The following is a 27175-nucleotide window of genomic DNA, read 5'->3' as shown; positions in this document are numbered from 1 at the left end:
AATAATAAAATATTCAGAATACATTTAACAAAAGAAGTACAAAACTTATACTCTGAAAGCTACAAAACATTGTTGAAAGAAATTAAAGAAAACGATGTGGAAAGCCATCCCATTTTCATGTACCGGAACACTTAATATTAAGATGGCAATACTCCCCATGTTGCATATTGATGTACAGATTCACCACAATCTCCATCAAAAATCCAGCTGGCTTCTTTGCAGTAACTGAAGCTGACCCTAAAATTCATAGGAAATTCAAAGGATCCAGAATAGCTAAAACAGTCTTGAAAAAGAAAAAGACAGTTGAAAGATTCACACTACCTGATTCCAAAACTTGCTACAAAGCTGTAGCAATCAATATTGCGTGGTACTGACATAAGAATAGATAAATAAGTGGACTAGAATTGAGAAATAAACCTTCACTTTTACCGTCAACTGATTTTCAGCAAGGATGACACGATAATTCAACAGGGGAAAGAATAGTCTTTTCAAGTAATGGTGCTGGACACCCCAAATGGATATCATGATAGAAAACAACGAAGTTGAACCCTTACCTCACACAATATTAAAAAAATTAACTCAAAATGGATCAACAACCTAAATGTAACAATAAAAATAATAAAACTATTAGAAGAAAACAGGAGTAATCATGACCTAATCCAGGATCTTGGATTAGGCAATGGTTTCTTAAACACCAAAAACACAAGCAACAAAAGAAAAAATGAATTGGATTTTATCAAATGCAAAGATCTAGGCCCAGAGGCACAGTATTCTAAGCAGAGAGAACAAGCATGAAGGCCCTGAGGTGGGAAGCGTATTGGGGGGGAAAGGGGGGGAAGAGAAAGTACAACAGGCTGGGTGAAGAGAGTTAAGCAAAAGAGGCCTGATAGGAGAAATATTTGAAGAGATGGGCACAGGCCAGTTCACAGACGGCCCTGGAGGCCATGACAAGAAATCTGGACTTTAATTCTAAATGCAGTGGGAATCACTGGAGGATTTTATTTTAAGGAGTGACATGTTCTGATACATGTTTTTGAAGACAACTTTGATTCCTGTGTGGAAAATGAGTCTGGGCAGGGAACAAGGAGACCAATTTAAGAGGTTTTTGTAGCAATCCAGGCAAAACAAAGTGACGGTGTCAGGAGAATGGATAGACTGGAGATAAAGACAGCTAGACAGACAGATATGAAAGAGCTGAAAGGACTTACTAACTAGTTGAATGTAGGAATTGAGGGAAAAAGAAATAAATAATTTCTGGGTTTTCAGCATAAGCAATGGACTTATGTAGTGTAATTTACCAAAAAAGACTAGAGAAAGAACAGGTTTGGAGGCAAGGAAACAGAAATGAGAGCTTTGTCTTGGTTACATAAAATTTGAAAAACCTTTTGTCATCCAACAGGAGCTATCAAGTAGCAACTCTGGACCTAGGGGAGGAGTCAAGGCTGGAGACAGAAATCTGGCTCCTAAGGTCAGGGCATCCAATACGAAGAGACCAAGCGAAGGGGGAGGAGATGGGAGAGGAGCCTGAAAAGCAGCAACCAGTCCAGTAGGAGGGAAAAGGGGCCTTCTGTGATGACTCAGAGATTCATTTGTATGAGATGCATGTAGCCATCATCATTGTCTTGGCTGCATACTATTATAAAACACACCACAGTTTATCCATTCCACCATCTATCGACATTAAGATTGTTTTCAGTTTTTTACTATTATAAGCAAAGTAATAATGAACTTTCCTTCTTCAACATATTCAACATATGTTTCCTGCTGCACATATTCAAATTATTATTTTATAATAGTATGCAGCCAAGACAATGATGATGGCTACATGCATCTCATACAAATGATTACTTTGCATCTCCTGATTATGATTTTTGGCTTCCACATTCTTCTTGAAATATTCTTTTAAATTTAAATACTGATACCTGATTCTGTTACAGGAAAACTTTTAAGTATGTTTGAAAGAACTTGGGTACGTGTATCTACTTTTTCCAGCTATAGATTTTATGAAATCTAAATATATATCAAGTATTCTCAATGAAACTATAGCATATGAATTGAGATGAGCTATAAATAAGATGACCAACTATACAAGTTTTAGTTCAATAAGTCACAGGACACAAGTCACTCCAGCTGTAAGTGTAATATATAGTCCAGATTTCAAAGCATGTAAAATAGCTCATTAATAAAATTTTGATTACATGTTGAGATAATAATATCCTGGATACATAAGGTTAAATAAAATATATTAATTTAACCTATCTTTTACTTTTTGAAATGTCTTGGGTGTATGGCAAACGATCTATAAATAGTCCTCTTTAAAGAAAACTTTGTATTTATTCCTTCTTTTGACAATCGCAGGTTTCTAGATGTACTCAACATCTCGTTTTTCCACAAAGCAGGAAAACTTCTCATCAATGTCAGAGAATCATAGACAATGCTAGAACCTTATGTAACTTAACGATTCTGTTTTGGGAGAGGAGATTCTCGAAGACAGTCCCCTCTTGCCCATCCTCCAACAACGTCCTACAGTAGAAAAAGTCAGAGGGATTATTTTGCTTAACTTCCACAATTCTGGGAAATCTTATCTAGTGCCCTGCCTGGTCTCTTGCTACCCCCTCCAGTAATCCATAATTTAGAGAATGTCACCACCATCTACCAGTTGCCCAAGCCAGAAATGTGATACTCATACTAAATTTCTACTTTAACTTCACACCATTCAAAGACCTTTTCAAATTCCACCTTCTTAATGTGTTTCAAGTTTTTCTTATTATCTCACCCCATCCCCAACTCCCACCTAAGAGCCACACGGCTATATGTGGCAGAACTGGCATTAAACTAAATTTCCATCTCTAAATGGACTCTCTCTCTTTCTGGGTCATTTAATTCACCTTTCTGGTTTTAACTCCCAAATTGTATCTCTTTCTCAAAATACCTCTGAGCTGGAAATCCAATCACCTGCTAGAAACATCTACCTGAATATTCCATAGGCATCCCAAGCTCAAAACATCCAAAAATTCCATTTATCATCTTTCCCATCCAATTTGTTACTTATAAGCTGTTCACCAAACGCTGGGATTAAGTTTCCACACTAGAAAATTGGATGTCAATTTCTCTTTCAGTATCCACTTAATCAAGTCCTTCCCATTTTATGTCATTCTTCAAATCCTTTCTCCATTTTTCATCCCAACAAATCCTCATCTGAACTCCCTTTAACAACTAACATCCAAACTTCATAATGTGACCTATGAAGCCTGCCATGACCTGATAATTGCCATCTCTGCTTAGTGTCTTATACTCAGCAACTCAACCATAAGAAACTGCTTGTAGTTTATATAAGCACCAGATTGCTTTCTCATCAATCTGTCTTTTTTCACACGCTCTCTACGCCTAGAAAGCCTTCTTTCCAATTTCAGGAACGTGCAGGTTTCCAATGTCTACCCCACAGAAGAAAAAGTAAATCTAAGTACACAGGTTCTGCTGGTTTTAAAGTCTAAGAATCAACAAAATGAGTCTACCCTGCTGCACCTAGTAGAGATTCTCAGGTGAAGAAATATACCATCAGGATGCATTTCTAGTCACAAACTTTCTCCAGTGGGGCTTAAAGGCAGTAGTTAGTCCTGTTTACTGGACAAAGAGAATGAACATCCCAGACATTCAGTTTCTTTAAATCACAACTTCTGGCTTTTAATTATTTTCAGTTAAGTACCTGTTCTTGAGAATCCTTTCCAAAAGGGTGGCTGCCAGAATTCTGCTTGGTTTAGCATCCTCTGTTGAGTCATCTGGAAGCAGTGACTTGCCGAGATAAGTCTAGGAGAGAAGGGCGAAGAAGCCATGCAGGTGACCTACAGTAACGCAATGTCACTGAGAGCAGAGAGTGAGACCTGCAAGGTCAATCTTATTAAAGGAAACTTTCTGGGCACACCATACATCAAAACATCACTCACTTGGAAATCACAACTTGTCATCCAAACAGTGAATACAAGGAAAAGAAAACAAAGTCTAATATAAGGCTCCAATATTCACAAGATATTCAGGCATCCACAGAACAATGAGTATGAAAATGGGTTTCATAATAACTCAGGTTCCATATATTAATTTTTTATGAGCTCATCACAAGAATAGAAGTTCCCCTGAGAGCTCAAGGGAAAGGAGACTTATCATTCTTCCTATACTAATTAAAAAGTGTTTAATAAATGTCAAAATGAATTAAAATATAGCTGAGCTGTTACCTTATCTGCCCTGACGTCTTCTCCACCTATTAAGATGCATAAGGTGCCTCTCAGCACTCCCAGAATTTCTTCTGTTTTTTTCTCTTTGACTGTATCTTCCACATTATCTTTTAACTTATCTGCCCTACGTTCTTCCTCTAGATTGTGACCATCTTGAGGACTGGGCCATGTCTTTTTCATCTCTGCATCACTAACACATAACAGTGCCTGACAGGTAGTAGCAATCAATGAAAGTCTACCAAGTGACTGACTAATCGAGTCTTCTTTTTACTTGATTAAACCATCAAAACTTCTAAATCAATGCTACTTAAAGTAGCTAACCCATAAACTATTTGTTTATGATAAGATAAGGAGTTTGAGCCAGAAAGTAGGAAAGAATGGCTTCTTTTGAGAAAGTCTGGCTATGAAAAAATGTTTAGTTAAACTAAATAGTGCCTCAGTGATGCACTGATTTACATTCTTGCCTCACTTTGATCCCAACACTTGAGAGTCAGATGAAGACATTTTCAGAAATAAAAGAAAGATGCTGAGAAATGGATGGTTAAAATTAACTTTAGGGTCTTCATTCATCTTTATAAGCATATGTATATATACAGAACCCCAAAAAGATTTTAAATAAAGGCACATATTTTCACTGGTAAAAAAAAAAAAATAAAGACACAGGGCACTTAAAGAGTTTTTCAAAAGCCAAGACACATAAAAAAAAAACCTAATAAATTTTTAATTAGAAGTTTTTCCTTTTTTTTTTAAACAGGACAAGTAACAGATTACATCAAACTTCAGAACTTCTCAAATATCTAATTATTATACACATTCCCATCTGTCTTGCAGGGAGAGATCTTGGTCGGCTTAACAGTTTCAGGTAAAATAAGCTGCATAATAGTATATATTACAATAATAAATGTACAATGTTTACATGAAATATGTTTTAGAAGAAAAAGATGCATCTGCATCAAAAGGCGACATTTTAAAATGCCACAACTGTTTTTTACATTCACTCTTGCAACAGGTCAGAAGATGGCGGTCTCTAAGCTCAGATAAATCACTATGATGCACATAAAATACAGAAAGATTATTTTATATATTATATATATATTTATATTTTCACACTTTAGCATCTGGGACATAAAGTGAGAATTTAAAGTTTATTCTCTTCAGATAACAAATCATTTTTTATTCTTCATAAACATGGTGCCCACAAAAGCACATAGGTAAGGCACGAGAGGGTTTTCTCTTACAGAACAGTGTGCATCATGTTTACTTAACCAGAAAACGTGCATTATCTGTGCAAGTTCATGCTGCAAACCCAACACATATACAACAAAAAACAAAAAGGAAACTGAGCTTTAAACAAAATCAAAATTGGTACAATTCCAGCTGTTTCACATACTCATTTGGACTGATAATGACATATCAACAGGTTATTTTTAAAAAGCCAATGTTACAAGTAAACTTTACTTGGCAACTATTTTAATCTGAAATCATAAACAGTAATAAAGTAACTTTACTGAAACAAAGTAAATACTGAGGCACAAAGCGAAGCAACGGTCACTCGGGCATTTACATATTGCAAACTGTCATGACCCAAAATTGCAAATATAATATTTCAAATACACATTTTGCTGCAACAATGTGCCCTGCTTTAAACTTGACACGTAACAGGGGAGCTAACATTTCATTAAATTATAAATAGATTGGGAAAATGAATGACCCCAATGGTACTATATCATAGTCCTAGTATTTATAATAAATACAGATTTTCACAAAATAGTTTTCCAATATCTGCCAATTGCTTCTTTATTGCTCACATAAATTTGAATCCATTACAACTGGTATCGGAACTTTCACACAAAATCATACTCAGACATGTTTATATAAAACTTATAAAAGATATTTTAAACTTGTATCTAATACTTCCAGGCATCTGGCTGTTTGATCTACGTGATAGCACAGCCACATGTATATATGTGTGTGTATACATATACACACACACACACACATATACACACATACACACATATATACACACACATATATACACATTAGATTAGGAATAAAATAGGAAGCTTATTTTACTGCTTTAATGCAGACATCCTCACAAGACTACTTTCGCCACCACCAGCATTTATACATATATACAAAAGCCAGTTTAAGTACATGTACATCCACTTATACTTATATGTAACCACTAAACCCAAAGTAATTTTTCCAAATTCCAGCTGTAGCAAATGAGTCTCTTACAAGCAATAGAAACCTAAGGTTAAACTGGGAAATTAACAGTTTTACTACAGTAGCCCATAAGGAACTATGCAGGTGACTATATACAAAAATTCACAACATTAGTTCACAGGAAATTATGGAAATACAGGAAGCCTCTTGACCATGCTTTTGTGTGGTTATCCAGACACTTCTTGGTGCAAAAATACAACCATCACATCTGAAAATGCTTAAGAAAGTCAATGTTCCTCATGCAAAACTTTAAATGCATTGGTTTAACTGAGCTCCAAAAACTGAATGAAACAACTCAGCATTGCTGCCTCACTGCCAAGTCCCTTTGGAACTTAAGATTTCTGGAACGTTTGAACAGAGCTATATTCAATAAAAATATTACATACAAAAAGCATTTAAAAAGGAAGACAGGAAGCCAAACAGGAATTTTCCTATTGTAAGTAACAGTCCTAGGAGTAGAAGAAAGTCTTTTCAGGAACCAACTTGAGAGTTGGCTAGGCCAGTCCGAAGACGAAGATGAGACATAGAGTTCATATGTGTATTTGATGGCTTCAAGGGAGTGTTGCAAGTAAGAGCTTGGGGAAAGCGATGGTGATATCTATCTAGTCGTAAATATTTTACTGTAACCAATTTCCCTGTTGTAAGATAAAAATAGCATTTTAGATCTGTTAAAATGTGCTTAATATTTATAGAAAACAAACTGTGGTAAAAGACATATAAACACAAAATACAAATAAAATAATCTAAAATTATTACTCTAAAAATGCTAACCCAAAATTCTCCAATTTAAAATCTGGTATAGTTTAACAGTAAGCCATAATTTATCTTTTCAAAATGTTTGTAACACTCAAATTTCTTACCATCAAACCAAGAGCCATGCAATGCCTTAAAAGCTTTTCCAGCATATTCTGGAGACAGACATTTAACATACACACAACCCTGTGATATTAAAAAAAAAGAAAGAAAAGAAAAGAAACAGTTTTATTTTAATAGAAACAAATCCAAAATGTAGAATTCAATAGTAAAAGTTACTTTACCTCACGTGAATTTTTGTCTACGGCAATGTGCACAATGCCATCATTATCACTGCATTTTTCTAAAATTGCTTCTTGAATTGCCAAATGCCACTGATCCCCTATTTCCCTAAAAATTAATGAAAACAAAAATCAAAAGCCATTATTTCTATTCAGTAAGAAGTCTTCATCATCTCTCACAACATATATATCCTACCAGAATGGGGATACTTTAGAAACCACATCATTAAAACCAGTAGTAAATAAATGCTTGCTACTAGCAGCAGATAAAAAAAAAAAATATTAGCATTCAGAAGTCCCAGCCCTTCCCTCACTGTCCAGCATAAGAACACCCAGAATTGAGGCAATGAAGAATTAGCCCACCACAGAACACATGTGCTGCCATTTTTATGTTTAAAATCCTATGTACGTACAGTCATTTCTTTTTAGACAGCATTAATAAGCACTTTAATGAGTTGTAGTGAACTTGTAAAAGTTGAATATTATTTTATTTTTAATTACATTTTCAAATTCCTAAACTTAAGGAAAATTCTTAGCAGACAGTGTAGTCTGAGCTTGTCTTTTCCAAAATAATGCAAAAGTGATAAAGGCGAAGCATTTTGCACTAATAGTCCCCCTACTAGTATGAGAGTTTTAAGATTCCTGCTGCCGTAATGCACATTTGTCTTACTTGTGAGATATATACGGTGCACAGGGGAGAAGGCGGCTACACTTCACATAGCAAATCTTCACCTTACGTAATAAAATACTGGTCTGGCATGGGTTTCCTAATCCCTAAGGTACGAGCTAAGATTCCCAATAGAGGGACCACCACACTGCTAACTATTTCTATCTATGCAAAACGGATGGGGGGGGCAGTTTTGAGAATATACTGACAGTGCTTCTCTGCATTTCCAATTTTGCTGCCACTTATTTGGAATCTCATCAACTATTTCATGAAATAAATGAGTTATTAGATGGGAATTATGGGTATTTTATTGTAATACAATTTGCACTGTCAGGATTTTTTTAAAAAACAAAATTTGACCCGTTATATCACTGGACAGATAAGCAGTTGCCTTTAGGAAGTAAATTCTAAAGATTATTACAGTTTACATGTGAAATATTATGGCTTCAAAGGCAATAATTTTATTTATTTATTTTTTTGGTGAGGAAGATTGTCCCTGAGTTAACATCTGTGCCAATCATCTTTCATTTTGTATGTGGGATGCCACCACAGGGTGGCTTGGTAAGCAGTGTGTAGGTCTGCACCCAGGATCTGAACCCACGAACCCCGGGCCACCGCAGTGGAGCATGTGAACTTAACCACTATGCCACTGGGCCAGCCCCAAAGGCATTATTTTGACTGTGCTTTTTTTTGGATGCATATGCTGCTGTAATTATATACACAAAAAAGTTCCTCAAATATCAACTGGACATAAAAATTTCTCAAATTATTACATGGACAAGTAGACAAGATTGCAGAAGGGAAGGTGTGTACATCTTTGCAGAGAATTTTTTTACAGAGTTTGGAAATTTAAAAATAGTATTTTTATCTATATTGTCTACTGAGGCAAAGAATGTTGGAAGACAAGACTTACACCTTTAATAAAGGGTATTGCTTGTCATCATTTGTGTCATTAATTTGACTCAAGCATTTATCTACTCTGAGGATTCACCATGAATACAAAGATTTATAAAAGTTTTACAAATCATTATATATCTGTTGTCTTTTGGCCAAACTTTTGCTTGGAATTTAACAAAACAGAAGAAAAGAGAAAAAAATAACATTACTGCAGTTATTCGGAAGCAAAAGAGATTTTTCAATTATAGACATAGCATTATAAGAATATCATGCACATTTCAGCCAAATATTCCAATACAGATTACATGTACCTCTGATCATAATACTTACATAACTGGATCAAACATATTTCGAATCTTTAGACACGGTGTCAAACTATTTGGCGGCGAATTTCTTCTATCTAAATGAAATGCTACAAAAAAAAAACCTAGTTTTACGATTTGCCATTGTTCCATTTTGTTGAAAGGTATTCATTCAAAAATACTCACTGCCTTCTTTTACTGAGCCAGACCCCTGGTTAAGGTGAATAAGAGACACAGTCATTGCTCTTACAGAGTTTACAGTTTAGTGGGGGAGACAGATGAACAACAGTGTCACCCAAGAAATCATAATTGTGATAAATCCTAAGAAAGATGAATATAAAAAGCTGTCAAAGTAACTTAAGCTAGTTTATGCCGTGGAAGTAAAATATATGCTGGGATCTAAAGAATAAATACAAATAGGCAGAATGAAGAGAGACGTAAAGGACATTTCATGCAAAGGTGCTAACTTCTACACAGCCCTTGAGGGAATATTCAAATGACTAAAGGACAGCCATGTGGCTAGAGTGCGGAGAATAGAAAGATAAACCTGAAGAGGCAGATGCCACATTATTCAGGACCATGTAGGCCACATTAAAGTATTCAGACATTACCATAAGAGCAATAGAAAGCCACTCAAGTGTTTTAAGGACAGGAATAATATGATGTCATCTGTCCTTTAAAATTACAAATGTTTTCAATAGACTATTATGTGGAGAATCAATTAGATGGAAGCAAAAGTGAATGCAAGGAGACTAGTTAGAAGGTCATTATAGTTGTCTAAGAGGGAAATGATAGCAATGTGGATAAGACAAGCCAACAACATAGACGGAAATAAACGGACAGACCAGGACATATTATGGAGTATATTTGACTCAACTTGTTTAAAGGCTGCACATGATGGGGTAAGGGAGAAATTAAGGATAACTGCCAGGTTTACTGCAGAACCAAATGAGGAGGGGTATCATTAATTAGACAGGAACACTGGAGGACAGGGCAGTTTGGGGAGAAAGATACTGAGTTTGTGCACATGTTGAATCTGTGGTGTCCATCTCCTAGCAGAGAAGACAAGTATACAGCTTGATATAAAAAATCTGAAAACCAGAACAGAAGATTCAGTTCAAGATATAAATTTAGGAGTTATTTACATACACATGGTAAATGAAGTTACAACAAGAGATCACTGAGGCAGACAGGTAGACTGAGAAAAGAAGATGGCCTTGAGAAACTCCAACACCTAGACATCCAGAAAAAGAAGAAAATATAGAAAAGAAGACAGAAGAAATGGTCAGAGATGGAGGAAAGTCAGAAGAAACCGGCATTCTCAAAACCAAATGAAGACCGTTTCAAGGTAGGTTCAACTGCTAACACCGTTAAGTAAAACAAGGACAGAAAAGAAAATGTCCACTAAGTTGAGCAATATGGAGGTCTGAGAGCTGTTTCTTTGGAATGATAGGGATAGTAAACAGACGGAGTCAGCTGAAGAATAAACGGGAGGTGAAAAAGTAAAGACAGTTGAGTACAGTAAACTGTTTAATGCTGCTCGGCTGTAACTAGGTAGAGAGACAGGGTCATAGCTAGAGGACAATGCAGAGTCCAAGAATGTGTTTTAAAGATGAAAGATCCAGCAGAGGCAGGGATTTAAAACACAGCAAGGGAAGACACTCGCGAAGATGAGAGAGAATGGAATCCAGAGGGCTTGGATCCCACTCCCTCTAGAGAGAAGGGCTCGGGTCTTTGTAATGAGACAGCTCCTCAATTGCAATAGGAGGTGAGGATGAGTTGTGGATTCTGGTAATTTTATAAATTTGGTGGTGGAAATCTGAGGGAGGTACAATCTGATTGCTTCTATGTAAGTCATCACCCGAGAATCAGAAGAGAGAGAAAGGCAAAGTTTTGAAAAGAGGGGAAGAAATCTAAAATTGTTATTGAGAAGAGTAGGGAAGTGAACGACTAGTAAAATATGGTAAGAACATGAAAGTCAGGTAGTGCTGAGGGCCTAACTGAAGGTGATAATGAAGGTACCAGTCTGCCAAGTTGTATGATTTTCTCCTGCTGTGCTCAGCCACTTGCACGTAGACAGGCTTAGATAAAACAGTTTCATCCTTGGTTCGAATTTACCAGGGTAAGATGAAGGATAGTAATGATTTAACAGTACTGGCAAGAGAGTGACTGGAAAGATGGATTGTGGACACAAAGATGGACAAGAAAAAGAAGTTAATTTAGGAGGAAGGCTAAAGAACTGGAGAAAGTAGATGCTTCGAAGAACTGGAGATTCTGGGGAGTTTAAAAAAAAACAAATACATAAAGCAAGAAAGTTGAAAGGATGAGTTTATGGCTAAAGTACCAGAGTGCATTAATTAAAGATTTCAGAAGTATCTAGTGATAAGAAATGTTTGGGATGTGAATGTTCAAAGAGCGTCTGATATGGGGTAGAGGAATGGTCATTGGACGTGAAAATTATTGCCAAACCCCAGATCAAGAAGGTCTGTGAACCTCTAGTGCCTTCCAGACCTCTCTAGCAGTGTATAGGTTCTGTTCTTCAATGACCTTTTAGTTGCAAGTAATCTGACTTCCTGGACATTCCAGTACTGGCCTGGGCAGCAGGTGAACCAGGGAAGATACAAGCATTCACACCACCGGACCCTACCCTAGACCCATGTTTCCACAAAACAACAGATCTAAGAGAAACTATTCTCACCCAGTTCTAGTCCAAAAGCAGTCCTAAAGATCAAACTGATTTTTAAGATATATGCTTTATCTCCCTAACTAAACCATAATCACCTCCTGGGCCAAGGATACAGCAGTTACCAAATGATACATTTCAAATACTTCAGTAACTACCTTTGGATCCTTCAAATGAATGCTACTTATTCCACATACTACATATGTCAGAAGCATAAATAGTACCTCTCCAGCAGGTACTACTTGATTTTTCCCTGGTGCTTTCAAATATCTTTAGAGATTTTATATATAAAATCACCCAAATTATATTTAACTATCTTTCAGAAACTGAACTAAAAATTCAATAGGGTCAATTATTTAACAATTACTTGGGGAAAACGCTATTAAGTGACAATAGCTTGTAGTGCTAGTAAATTCAAAAGACCACTATAATTACCAACCCTCCAGCCACGTACCATTTAATTAAACTACTGCATTTATAAGGAGAGGAACATTAAGCTTGTTAATAAGTTAAACTATCTTTTTACACAACCACCACCAAAGTGCTCAGTATACACCCATATTTATATAGCACAACATTTGTGTTCAGATATATTTAAATGGAAGCAAAACTTATGTATTAATATTTTTAAAAGCTAGGTCAGAGTCATTTAGTTATAATTAGATAGACTATACATCTAATGGCACAAAAATGTAAGTAATATTAAAACTAAATTCTCTATATTGGAGCTATACGTTCTCAAATGAGGCAAAAGATGTATAATTGTCATTAAGGAATATTCCAACACCTTCTCACTATTAGCCTCCTGTAACAATTCTTATGATGATGAAATTCTTAAAAGAATTCAAATCTCTCTTGCTAGGAGCCCACAGACTCTTGTTTTATCGCCATAATCATTCAAAAATTGAATCAGTACACTTCAGCAAATAGCTACTAGGTTCTACCTTAGGATTTTCTGCCTTCAGGTTAGAGTTACCTCAGCCATTACACTTTTTTCTGTCTGCCAAATAAGTAACAGGTGTCTTTACTCTCAATTCCTTTCCAGGATCAGGAACCCCTAATCACTGTAACTGTTCACCAAAGACTGCCAAGTAAAGGGAGATTAAATTTACAATTCTTTACATAGCCCATTTAGAAATACTCAAATTAAGATAGTTCAGTACTTGGCATACAGTTTGTGAACATTTAATACACTGGAACCTGATGAAACACTAACATAAAAAGTAGCAGGTCACTTTAAAATATGACATCAATTCACATTGAGTTGCACTTCCACTATAACCGACCTCAAGTTGTATTTTACCACACTAGCACAGTCTTTTCCTATCTAAGAAAATGATACAGTGAAAATAATAGTCTGAGGTTTACAATCCTAGAGTTTATAGAGCATCTAATTTAACACAAAGTAATCACACCACTGCTAATTTGTAAGAACAACATGAGTCATTTAGGTCAAGAAATTGTCTTTAGATTCATCTTGAAAATCTCGTATTTTAAAAATAAGGCAACTACAACGATAAATTCATATGGACAAAATAAGGCCTTTTCTAGAACTTCAAATGTATACATGAGCACTGATTGTTAGCTGCATGAAGAAATTAGGCTGAGACTCCACACCCATTATAATCAGGCACTAAGGCAATAAGATCCTATTGGCTTTGAATTCTGTTTTTAGTTTCACAGGGCCCTTCTGCATGCACCCTTTAAAGCAAATAGTTTATCGTTTAGTGTCATCTTTGGCAACATCAAAGTTTCATTTTTATGCCATGATTATAGAAGCCTATTATTCAAGCCCTTTGAAAATGAAAATTAACTAGAGAAAAAAAGGGAGTGACTGGATTTTGTTTTATTGCAATTTCAAAACTATTTACTTACCTTTCCCATAAATGCTATGTTTAGCAAACACTGATAAATATGCCTTTATCCAACAAGAAGATTAAAAGAAACTCAACTCACTATTAGTCCTAAAATGCAAATTAAACTAACCATGAGATTTCATTCTGCAACTATTAGGATACAAAAAGTTCAAGGGAGGTAACGGTTATCACTAGTAGAGGTTTGGGTACTATAAGACAACCAATCACCAAACCCTCCTATAGACTTCATTTTTTTTTTTAAAGGGCAACATCAGTGAGCTTTTTCGTGTGTGTGTGTGTGTGTGTGTGTGTGTGTGTGTGTGAGAGGGAGAGCGGGAGAGCGGGAGAGCGGGAGAGAGAGGGAGAGAAAGATCGGCCTTGAGTTAACATCTGTTGCCAATCTTCCTTTATTTTCTCTCCTGAAAGCCCCCCAGTACATAGTTGTAGATCCTAGTTGTAGGTTCTAGCTTCTCTATGTGGGATGCCGTCTCAGCATGGCTTGATGAGCGGTGCTAGGTCCGCACCCAGGATCAGAACCGGCAAACCCTGGGTTGCCAAAGCGGAGTGCGTGAACTTAACCACTGGGCCACAGGGCAGCCCCGCATCTGCTTCTATATACATGTTTTTGGAACTACGCAGGCATTACAAGGAATATAGAAAGATACCCACAAAAGCTACTTGGCACAGGGGATATGCAGGTGGAAGGGTCTTAGTGAGAGAGAGGCAGGCAAGCAAAAACTGGAAGAAGAAAGAACAGTTAAAAAGTTGTAATTCTGGGCCTGGCCCCATGACCAAGTGGTTAAGTTTGCATACTCTCTTTTGGCGGCCTAGGGGTTCACTGGTTTGGATCCTGGGCACAGACCTAAACACCATTCATCAAGCCATGCTGTGGTGGCATCCCACATAGAAGAACTAGAATGATTTACAACTATGTACTAGGGGTATGGGGAGAAAAGAAGAAAAAAAGAGGAAAATTGGCAACAGATGTTACCTCAGGGCCTATCTTAGTCAAAAAAAAAAGTTATGATTCCACGTACATGTTTTTTATATATACCTAAAACAAATTATATGTGTTTTATTTGCATTAAAAAATTAGGGGGAAAGAATGCAGAGTTAGATCTATCATCCTAAGTTGCTTTGTTAAGTGAAAAAGAAAAAATTAAAGTAATGTTATAGTATTCTACTACAGTAAAGACAAACTATTTATGTCTATATTAGAAAGAAGAAAAGTGGAAGGCTACAGAAGAAGCTAACACTGATTCCTTCTGTGGGATGGAAGTGGACAGGAGCTTGGCCTTCATGCATCTTTCAATTGTACTATTTTACTTCAAACACATAAGACTTTCGTAGTTAAAAAAGAAAACAACTCATGTTTACATATTTGTTGTTTAAAAATACATACCTTGACCTTGCCATACTTTAGAAGGTATTACTAATATTTTGTCACAGGATGCAGAAGGCTGGATCCACCGCCAAACTAGAAAATCTGCACCACCTATTCTTCGTGTTTCCGTGCGAACTCTAGACTCATTAGCAGCAAGGAAGTCAACAGCTCTATCCCAGACTTTCTTCATTTTTTTCCTATCACGTGAACAAAATGACAAATTTACCATCATCCTGGCTTGTCATCTTTTTCAAATATTAGTAATTGAAGGTAGTGGCTATTGTTAACTCTAGCTATTCTTATCACTGCTTATGGAGTTTTTTCAAAAAAGATTTAGATGCCTCAACCTCACCTCAGATTTACGGAATTTTGAGCTCCAGAGGGGGAGTCTAAGCATCAGATTTTCCCCCCAAAAGCTCCACTGGTGATTCTGGCATGTTGCTAGGGTTAAGAATGCTGCTTCAGGATATGGCATCATCTTTTATTTTCAAAAAGTTACTATTTAGTTCTTTAATTTAGAAAGCTTAAAATAAAGCACTTAAAAAAATTATTAGTAAAACATTACTGGCTACTGTCTATTCCTATTTCTTTATCAAGATGAAATTAAAGGAAATAAGGTAGAGATTGACAACAAAGAATTAAAAATGTATAGGAATGAGAATGATTTAGAAATCCAGTTGTCTATTATGCTACTCACAATCAGGAGGAGAACAGGAGAATTTAGAAAGAAAGGAGAGTTTAAACTACAAAAATAATGCCTGCATAGTACAACAGGTCTAGTTGAGAAGGGTCACAACTCTCAATATAATTTTCAGCACTGCAGAAGACACCAACATTCAGATTTACTGCAATTCACACTGCTTTGAACATACCTGTCATGAGGCTGTATTAAGGAATCTCGCACATGTGGAATAGGCATGTAAGGTTGTAAATCTTTATTTTCCTGGCAAGCTTCATTATGACTTCGTAAAACATCTGAAAATAAATCAGATGAATTTACAAATGAATCAATCATTGGACATCATGTTCTAGTCCATTACCCAATGACTATTCTAGAAATAGTTTAGATTTTTATAAGTATCATACCTATAATCTTTACCACCATATCATACATCTGCCTTGTTTCCTCTTCTTCTTTTGTCCAGCGATATTTCATGTAGCGCAGAACGACACAAACCATCACTACACCTGGAATATTTATATATTTTGTACTTTAAAAATTATGGTCAGTGGCAATCAACAACATACATTGCAACCTGAAGTTACTGGGCCAGTTGTTAAACACAGGATTAACAAAACAAAGCAAAAAAAAAAAAAAAAAAAAAAAAGAACACTTGTGACATTTTCTACAGTGATTATTCTAATTGTTGTAATGGGATAATGGAATGACTCTTCAAGACAGTGGTTGAATTAGCTACATAATTAAAACTACGTAGAGGGGCTGGCCTGGTGGCACCTCGGTTAAGTTCGCACATTCGGATCCCAGGTGTGGACATGGCACCACTTGGCAAGCCATGTGGCGGGCACATATAAAATAGAGGAAGATGGGCATGGATGTTTGCTCAGGGCCAGTATTCCTCAGCAAAAAGAGGAGGATTGGCAGCAGATGTTAGCTCAGGGCTAATCTTCCTCAAAAAAAAAAAAAAAAAACTACATAGAAAAATTTAACATTAAACATTTTTCTAGAGTTTCACTTTCTCTAGAAAAACCATTTCTTTTATTACATTGACAACTGAACATTTAAATTATATATATTTTTAAAAACAAAATAATATAAATATATTTCATAAACTTTTTTCTGGGCAGCACTAAACTACTGGAAAAGTGAGTCTCATGAGACTGTAAACATACTACATTTTACTTTAAGCAAATTCAATTATTTTTAAAGGACTTGGACAGAAAAAAGAAAAAATGAATATAATTTGTCACATAAAATCTAGGAATTTGAAAATTTTAACTTAGGTAAATGATATCTTTAAAATTAAAAATAATTTTAATGAACTTAATTTATAATATTATTTAAAAAATAAGCTTAATTTTTGTTTTCCTGTTCTATTTTCTAAAGTAGATGTCTACCTATGCATTACATTTGCTTTTCCTGTGACATTCTTATGACAAAGTTTTATTCCCACCTCTCCTTATAGTAGTTTTCTAAGCCCTTAGATTGATACTGAAAGTATAAAAAAACTCAATATTATTATAGCTTAGTGAAGACTTTTAGATGTGATTTATAATAGCAACTATCACAGAAGTAAATTCTGAACTCTGGCCTTTGGTGAAACACAGACACAAAACCTCTGGACTATAATCTATCTTCCTTCTCATCCTAACAACTTACCTAAGCATAACAACAATAACCTGTGGGTGACAGTAATAAAAGCACGTCGAAAACGACACCAGAAAGACATCTGTGGTCTTGTGGATTGTAAAAACTGCACATCAGTTATATTTCTCAGTTCTTCCTCAGGGCCATAACCGACACACCTATTTAAAAATAGTTAAGGGAGAGTTTAGAGTCAAAACCACTTCTTATACTACAAAATGGTCAAAATGGAAATCAAACCCTTTACCTTATTCCAACATCTTTTCCATTTTCTAAAATCCACTTCAATGAGGTGTTAAATACATCTTCATATTCAGAACCTAAATCCTAATAAGAAAAATTAAAAAATAATTATTCTTAATAATTCACATTCACTTGACTCTATGTGTAAACTGTTCAATAAACATACCTTATCTTTATATAACACTTTATATAACAAAAATGTATTATTCATTACAGAAAAATAAAACGGAGAAAAAAGAAAAAATGTCACCATTTCTCCAACACACTAAGATAACCACTGTTAATATTTTGCCGTTTTTGTTTTTTTTTACATTACATTTACAGATTTGGGGGTCTTTATATATATAATTTGCTTTTTAAGTATCATCATGCTAAGAGTGAATTAGCCACTTTGTCTTTTTATGGAACATTATTTTTAGATGAACAAATGACAAACTATTCAGACTTGGCTATTCACAGACATTTTCTCAAGAAGTGAATGAAGCAAGCCCATCAAATAAAAACAATTCTGTAACGGATGATAAAATTCAAGCTTTCAAGTAAAGAGCAGAATTTTGAAAAATTTGCATACATTACTATGAGCTTGACAGCTTCACAATACTTAAAAACCTCTGCAATGAGACTGTTATGATATTAATGAACGTGACTTCTGGGTACAGCATAGTAAAATGTGTTAACATTTGAAAGATCTGCATACCCAGTAAACCAATATTTTCCAAATGACCAATGCATGAGTTATAAAATCTTGGCATGGTTAAAAGATCCATTCTAAGTGAAAAATAGACCAAAGGACTTTAGAGACAAAGTATGACAAATTCACAGATATGGTTTCAAATTCCACATGGCAACTAATCTTTAAGAAACTACTACTTGTAGAGTTTTGGTGTAGTATCAAAGAAGAATATCTACAATTATCTGAAAAGGGTATTAAAATACTTTCCCCTGTTTTGACTACATTATCTGTGTGAGGCTAGATTTTCTTGATCTACTTCAACACAACATTACAACAGATTGAATGCAGAGCAGATATGAGACTTCAGTTGTCTTTTATGATGCTAGAAATTAAAGAGATTTGCAAAAATGTAAAATAATACCACTTCTCACTAAATGTTTTTATTTGGAAAATATAGTTATTTTTCATAAAAGCATTATTTATGTTAACATGTAATAAATGTATTATTTTAAATAGGTAGATTTAAAAATTTGTTTTAATTTCTAATATGGTAAAATATATAAGTATAAATATATACATACATATAAAAATATATATATATATTTGTGTATATATATCCCACAAATAAAAGCCATTTAGGGTCCTCAGTAATTTTAGAAGTGTAAAAGGGTCCTGAAGCCAACAAGTTTAACAACTGCTGTGTATAGGCGAATTATGTATTTTTTAAATCGAAATACTGAAAATAAATGTATTTTTTTGAGGTATCGTGACTGTCAATGTCAGTACACATGGAACAACCCAACTTTTTCCAGCAAAATAGTATCCCATTGTACGGTTATTTTATACTTTAATCAACTCCTTATTAATGAACATTTAGAGCATTTCCAATTATTTCACATAGAAGATAATATGTAATAAATATCCTTGAAAATTCTTTCATTCCACAATTATTTATTGAGAGCCTACTATGTGCCAGGTACTGTTTCAGGATCTAGAGACATAGCACTAAAAACAATCAATGTTCCCTATGCTCATGGAGATTCTATTCTATTCCAAGTATATCTTTATGTACTTTTTGAAGTATAAAGAATGAATTTCTAAAAGTAGAAATAAGTCCTTTTTAAAAGTCCCTTTTAAAAAACAGAAAGAATTTTGTAAGTAATAGCTATTGCATTTTATTAACAGATTCTTCAGCAGCATTGGGAATTACAAGGTTTTCATTTGATCAGTACCATTTACTTCCTAATATGAAACTGGCCAGTTATTTTAATATATCAAGTTTGAAAATGTACTAAAATGTTTTATGAAGCAGAACTAATCTTGCCAGGCATCATTACTAATTTACAACTACTACCAAGATTTTTCAGATGGTGAAGATAACTATAGGCTATCTATTAAAAAAAAGTGTGATAATTTCTGCATTATTTATAAATATCAAAATGTTTGTAGCCAATATAAGTATTTAATAATTGAGAAATGGCTTATATATGAAATCATTTCAATGGGATATTATAGATTCAGAAATGATCACAATAAAAGCTAAATAGCTATATGTTAAAAAAAGTAAAACTACAACACTCAATTTATATATATTTGTAACTATAAAAGATATGTACTCTTATGAGTAAGAACTGGAAAACAATGAAGAAAAAAGTGATTTTTGTTTAAGTTTTAATATTGCTTTAAAATGGTACGCAATAAAATAACACAAAAATAATTTCAGGCAATTACTAATTGTTATAAACACACTACTAGAAATCACTTAGCGTATAACTAAAAATCAAACAGAATTCATATTCACTTGCTCTAAAATTAGAGAAGGAAAAAAGCGCTGATGAAGAAGCACCCAAAGAACATACTTCTGGTTACACTGCATGAATCAGGATTAGATAAAGAACAAGCTAGATAAGGACTTTGAAAATCCAAAAGGGAAGATTAATATGGGTTATCCAGGGAGCTGGAGACATTGTGTTGATCCTCTATGTAATGCGTAGGTTTTTTAAAACGATTTTGTACTTATTTAGTTCAAGACTTTATCCTTCAAAGACACAGATATTTTAAAAATAAAATGAAATACATATGCTGTATTTACCTGTATTTATATATATGTTCTTCAGCTTGTATTATTACAATATGCAGAATATTATGACATTTTTGCATTACTACATAAAATTTTGAAAGTTAGACTATAAATGTAAGTTTCAAATAATGCAAAAACAAATAAATTTCCAAGTTTATCAGTTGTATATTTTATTTTGTTTTCTTTTTGTGTGTGTGTGTGTGTGTGTGTGTGTGTGTTTTTTCCCAAGGAAGATTAGCCCTGAGCTAACATCTGCCACCAATCCTCATCTTTTTGCTGAGGAAGACTGGCCCTGGGCTAACATCTGTGCCCATCTTCCACTACTTTATATGCGGGACGCTTGCCATAGCACAGCTTGCTAAGCAGTGGCACGTCCCCACCCGGGATCCGAACCAGCGAACCCTGGGCTGCTGAATCGGAACATGTGAACTTAACCGCTGCGCCACCATGTAGGCCCCCAGTTGTATATTTTAAATATAAAAATTTTAGGGGGCTGAAGATAGTATAAATAGCATTATTGCTCTCTTTAATGATCCTTAAAAATGTAGATAATGGATCAAATTAACAAGGACACCTACTCTAATAAGCTAAGTACATGGAAAAACACAGCTTAAAACTTCTAGTAATAAAATAATGAGGGTAAGAAAAGGGTATCCTGTTATTTTCCCATTTTCTGTTTTCCTTTCCCATATTAACACCACAAATTAACATCATTCAGATATCTACTCACTATCTGGAATACAGCAGAACCATAGAATGTTCCTTTAGGAATACACATTTTCAAAAAACAATTGATATTGAAAACCTCATTAAAGATTTAATGGGACGTTGAGGTCTTAAATAGGCCATTACTTCTACAAATATTCTACACGGTACTTACAGTTCTACAGTAGTATAAAATGGAATTTTGGTAGAAGTAGAAGTTGAATTTTTTCCTGGCTTATGCTAATTAAAAACAGCTCATGCTAACATTGTAGCATTCAGAGCCTCTACCTTTAAGAGTCAAAAGTGTTTTATTATTCACTTTTTGCAGCCACCTGGAAAGCTATAAGTAAGGCAAGGGTAGGCCAACATTTTCCCGTAAAGGGTTAGTGAGTAAATACTTTAAGCTTTGCGGCCATATACATTTCTGATCTCTGTTACATATTTTTTTAAAGCAATCTTTAAAAATGTTGTAAAACACAGCCAGCAGGCCATATAACAACAGGCCTGCGGGCTGTAGTTTGCCAACCCCTGGGGTAAGGCATTCCTGCATCATAAAACCCTCATTTTCCGAGAACTGATGACAAAAATCAGGAGGAAACTAAGTTTTTAATTTTTAAAGCAGGTCTATCATTATTATTACTTATTACTATTTACTTATAGGCAATAGCTCAGCCAACATACTGCTGACTGCTTCATATAAATCTTTTAAAATTCAAAGCATGTTTTCCCAAATCTTTAACAAATCTATTTTAACACATTATGTGCATATACACACCCATAATTCTCAATTCCCAATTTACCTTATTTTCAAAATAATTTGGCTAAGATTGTGTGTTTTAAAACCCATGTCACATGGTTTGAACTTGAATTACAGTTTCAAAGTACCAAAATAATACTGTTTCATGTAAAAGACTCAGCTCGTTAAATAAAGCAACAAAACATCAGTATGGAGGGAAAAAGACACTGATAAGGGAGAAGTAAGCAAATATTAAAAACCTATGGGAGACAGTTCACAAAATAGGTAACTTACATGGTAATGAGAGCTATGTGGTTTTACAATTACTGAATATTCTGGTTAACTGTGAGATGATGTAGGCTAAACATCAGATGTTGCTTTTTAAATTAATTAAAATATGATACACAGAAATCAATAGTGAATATAATTTAACTCTTGCTGATTCAGTGGGAACTCGATCTTTCACCTCCAGGAATATGGGAAAGACCACTGTCCTTGGAGTCAAGTAGGCCTAGGATCAGATCATGACTCCATTACTGACTAGCTATATGTACAACCTTAACTGGGGATAAAAGAAAATACATCATTTATGCATATGCATCTTCTTTGATCAATTCAGATCCTAACCCTTACTGAGGGTTAGTCCCTTGCCCACTCAATAGATGAAGCTAGGGGTTACGAACTCACTCCTTCCATCTAAAAGGCAGAAGTGCACAGTACGTGATTCTATTGTCAGTTCCATCACTTACTTGCTGGATGACCTAGCCACTAAACCCCTATGAGCGGGTCTAATATCACCTACCTTGCTGGATCATTGTACAATCAGAGGTAACATACAGAAAATACTAAACTAAATTGTACTTGATAAATTATAATTATTATGAAACTTCTCCCTCATTCCATTTCTCAGAACACTTATTTTTCCACAGACACAATTTTATTAACAATGATTAGCATTCCAACCTAGGTCACAAAAGTCTTTCCAGCCCCATAATTTGGCGTACTTGCAGCTATCTTCTTTCCCGTTATTTTCTTAACACATCTTAAACATATTCATTGTGTTAAAGATTAAATAGGTTTTGAAAGTCACCTAGGTATAAACCGGGATTCATTACATCATTATACTGGAAAGTCATCATACAAAGTTCCCACCATTTAACTTAAAAAACCAATCTACATCTTTTCATGAAAATATATAACGCTATGTATTCCCTAAATGTTCCACCAGAGGGACCTCTTAACTTTCCACAAATCAAAACAAGTTTTCAATCTCAAAAATGATGAATAAAAAGCTCCAGAAAAACATTGGAGGAGTTAGAAAAACAGTGTTTAAATTATTTACCTGTCATATTTATTTAAATTTCCTTTGAAGGAGAAAGTCAGAGAAATAAAATAAGAATGAAATACAAAGACCTCATATTCAAGAAATAAAAAAATTTTAGTGAGGCTTACTTATTCTCTCATTTAACTCCATCAAACTAACAGTGTGCTTAAAATGCAATAGAAGTTGGGGAAAATTAGCTTACACGCACACCCTTAGGAGTTCTACACATTCTCTGGCTCATTGACTTATGAATGCAAAAACTTAATTGTGTCGCTGATAAAACTCTAGTATAAACACATGAAATGTACAATAATAGATCTCTCTCCACAAGCAGAAAGTCTACAATACACATATTCCCATCATTGTTTGATACCAGCTTTGTAGTGAGGTTCTTCCATATTTATGCTAGAACTTGGGTAAAAGAAAATAAAATAGCCGAAAGGCTGGGTTTTGCTAAAACTGTCATTCCAAATGAGAAAGTAATTTGGTAACATATATCAAAAGCATTAACAAAAGCTCCTGCTCCTTGAACAAGTATTTCCGTTCTAGGACTATTTGTAAGGAAATGATCGGAAAATCAAACACCATCTGCGAAGATTAGAGTGCTTTTCATAATAGTGAAAAACCACCAAGTGATACAATACAAGCACGTAAAGAAACACTATCCAGTCAGAAAAAGAAAGCTTTCAAAAACCTGAACAATGACATGGGAAAATGCGCATAACTTTAAGAAAAAAATACAAATATTTATAATATGAAATATTTATCATATTTACAGCAATATTAGTTTCAGAGAAAAAATATAAAAACAGACTTGAGAAAATGGACCAAAAGGAGTGGTTAAAGTTTAGGTGGTGAATTTGAAACATTTTCCTTTTATTTTCCATGAGTTAATGTTATATTGAAAAAATAAGCATTATTAAAAATAGTACTTAAAAGCTTTTATCTAGACCCTCAAACTATTTTTTGGGAAAAATTCCTGTTTAATGTTCTTTTTTTCTTTTTTAGTAGCAGTCCAAACTGCATCTTTGGTGGTAACAAGCCACAGCAGGCTTCACAGCATTTGAAATCCTGGAAACGGGACTCCAAAAAGAAAAGGTTAACAAACACAAAGGCACACACAAATCCAAATATCTAAGAAGGATATTAACATTTCTACTGTTACATTCTAATTCTACAGTGTACGTTAACGTTACACTGTAGCAGTTAATTAAGAAATATAATTAATTCAAAATCTTTCATAAAAATACATATCAAATTAAACTCTACTAAATTTAAAAAAAGCAAAACAATCTGAAACATCAGCTCATTTCAGATAAAAGACATGAAAATCTCTTTTAAGATTGGAGTTCATTAACATCAACTTTTTTTTTCACTCAATACACTCAGTTCCCAACTCAACATGAGCTCTCAGCTCACACCTGGGTGCCTTCAGTAACTCCTTTGCTGCTAGCCTTTAGTAGAATTAATCTCTTGCACACTACTGCTGCCTGGCTTAGACTCCAACTTGTCCCAGCCCTGGTTCTGTGTCCCTTGTTTTCACCTTATCCTTTTGCTGACCGACAGATGCAATCAAACGGTTGGGGGAGGCGAAAGCGAGAAGGTTAATCATTCTTCCACACCAACCACTACCTCTTCCTCAGCTCCAGTTTCACTAGTGATCAAGCCCTTTCCTGTCCCCACGCCCTAGCCCATCCCTTTAGTCCTTCAAATATAGTATTCAGCAGATTTTAAGAGTCTCAGGGTTCTTCTGAAATGTAAATTATCTTACCCCAGGAATTTATGATCAACCACAACACATATCTGTGCCATAACCTCTCTAAGAGATTTAACTGGGAAAAAAAAGAGAAAGCAGGAAGGAAGCACTGGTTGGGTCAGTCTTTCCTACTGCTGGAAGTAAGAACATTGTCAAATATCTCATAAGGAACCACTTGCTTGTTTTGGATTCCCACATGCTACACTCTCTTCCCGGAATATTTTATTCCACGTACAGAGCTCCATAAGCATAAGCCCTCCTTCTTGAAGATCTTTTTGGATTCTGATTCGTTAGCTATCCAATCTATTAGCAATTACACTATCCAGAAATTTGTTTGTCATCAATGTTCTCATCTAGGTCCAAACTGAAAAGGAAGAAGAGAACAAGATTGAGAGACGAATCCAGTAGCATGTTATTAGAATCCTCTCTTCAGGGTCACACTGATTTAATTAGTTAAGTAATGCAGAAAAAGAATAAACCTTATTAGGAAGCTACTATAATCATCAGGCACTGAGCTAGGTACTTTATATACCAACTTAGTGTCCCAACGACTCTGAAAGGTATTAATAACAGCCCCACTTTCACACTGAGAAACAGGTAAAGAAAAGCGAAAGGACTTTCTCACAGCTTTTATGTGGCAGTGCTAGTGAGAATCTAAATCCACATCTAATTTCCATCATATTATATTGTCTCAACACCTCTTGGGTATCTACATATATGTCATGAATTAAAAACTGAGTCCACACTTCTCTCTTTTTTTTTTTTGAGGAAGATTAGCCCTGAACTAACATCTGCTGCCAATCCTCCTCTCTCTCTCTCTTTTTTTTTTTTTTTGGCTGAGGAAGACTGGCCCTGAGTCAACATCTGTGGCCATCTTCCTCTACTTTATATGTGGGATGCCTGCCACAGCAGGGCTTGATAAGCGGTGTGTAGGTCCACACCCAGGATCCGAACCGGCAAACCCCAGGCTGCTGAAGCAGAACATGCAAACTTAACTGCTACACCACTGGGCCAGCCCTGACATTTCTCTTTTTTGACAATCATATAATCGGAGAGAGACTATCACCAAAATCTTGCTGAAAGCCTTAGAACTATACTATATTCTAAATTTAAAAAAAAAAGAAGGGGTGACATCAGCAAGATGACAGAATAGGAAGCCCCAGACCCTTCTTCCCCCATGGAGACTCAAATTCAATAATACACAGACCAACTCCTTTGTAAGAAATCCAGAAACCAGTTAAGAGACTCCTGCACCCCAAGCAAGCACGAAGCGAGCTGCATGGAAGCCAGGAGGAAAATCAGTAGCACTCACACTCCAGAGCCCCTTCCTCTGGCACAGGCTGGTGCAATGGAGAGAAAACTCCCCAATCCTGGCTTCTCCTTGAGGAGGGAAAGAGAAAACTGGAACATACGTCTAACGTTGACTTTTCGGGGGGCTACCAGAGGGCTAGGATTCTGTCTTGCCTGAATCTAAGCACTGACAGGTAAGGGCACCAGGTATGGGCCATCTGAACTAGGACACACTCACCCGCCATTGCCCCTCCTCCCAGCTCAGTGCAGAATGATGGGGAGAAAACCCCCAACTCCTGGCTTCCTCCTGAGGAGGGAAAGAGTTGGAGCATGAGTGCAACGTCCCAGTTTCTCAGAGAGTGGCACAAGGGACTGGCTTCACTATCACCTGTCTCGGTGCACTAATGAGATGTGACATAGTCTAGATGCCTGGGGGTTGATGAGAACAAAAAAGAGCTGGACAGCTTGCGGCTGCTCCAGAGGACCCACAGTACAGCAAAGAGCCACCAGAGGGAGCAAGAGATTACAAGCTCCTGAAAAAAGAAACTAGAAAACACTTTTGTTGGGAATTTATGCCCACAAGTCCAAAGAAGATGCAACCACAGAAAAGGCTTGAGAGGATACCAGAATCGTCATCTGAGCTCACTGGTGAAGGTCTTCCCCTGCATGAAGGCCGTCGATAAAGCCTGGAAGACATGCTTGTTTTTTCAAATGCATAGATCCCAAGATAAAATAACAAGGCATATGACAGAAACAAGGAAATA

At 35.4% G+C, this 27175-nt stretch overlaps 1 protein-coding gene across 2 annotated transcripts in view; it reads right to left on the bottom strand.

The window, feature by feature from the left end:
* Nucleotides 1-3537: 3537 nt before the first annotated feature.
* LEMD3 (LEM domain containing 3) overlaps nt 3538-27175 on the bottom strand; it is a 68307-nt gene continuing 44669 nt past the window's right edge. Inside the window, exons 5-13 of one of the 2 annotated variants that reach the window (XM_070494329.1) lie at nt 17852-17931; nt 17620-17765; nt 16368-16469; nt 16154-16256; nt 15300-15478; nt 9387-9468; nt 7496-7601; nt 7319-7397; nt 3538-3807 (exon numbers count right to left, since the gene is read on the bottom strand). In XM_070494329.1, coding sequence (XP_070350430.1) covers nt 3776-3807; nt 7319-7397; nt 7496-7601; nt 9387-9468; nt 15300-15478; nt 16154-16256; nt 16368-16469; nt 17620-17765; nt 17852-17931 — 909 coding nt within the window. In that variant the 3' untranslated portion in view covers nt 3538-3775. Of the gene's footprint in view, nt 3808-4906; nt 7094-7318; nt 7398-7495; nt 7602-9386; nt 9469-15299; nt 15479-16153; nt 16257-16367; nt 16470-17619; nt 17766-17851; nt 17932-27175 lie in introns of those variants that run through there. The other variant, XM_014838589.3, reaches the window with a different exon arrangement.

Source organism: Equus asinus, chromosome 22, assembly GCF_041296235.1.
Source record: "Equus asinus isolate D_3611 breed Donkey chromosome 22, EquAss-T2T_v2, whole genome shotgun sequence".
Classification (NCBI taxonomy): Eukaryota; Metazoa; Chordata; class Mammalia; order Perissodactyla; family Equidae; genus Equus; species Equus asinus.
The sequence above is the reverse complement of the archived record's forward strand: the minus strand, read 5'-3'. Positions and strand labels throughout refer to the sequence as shown.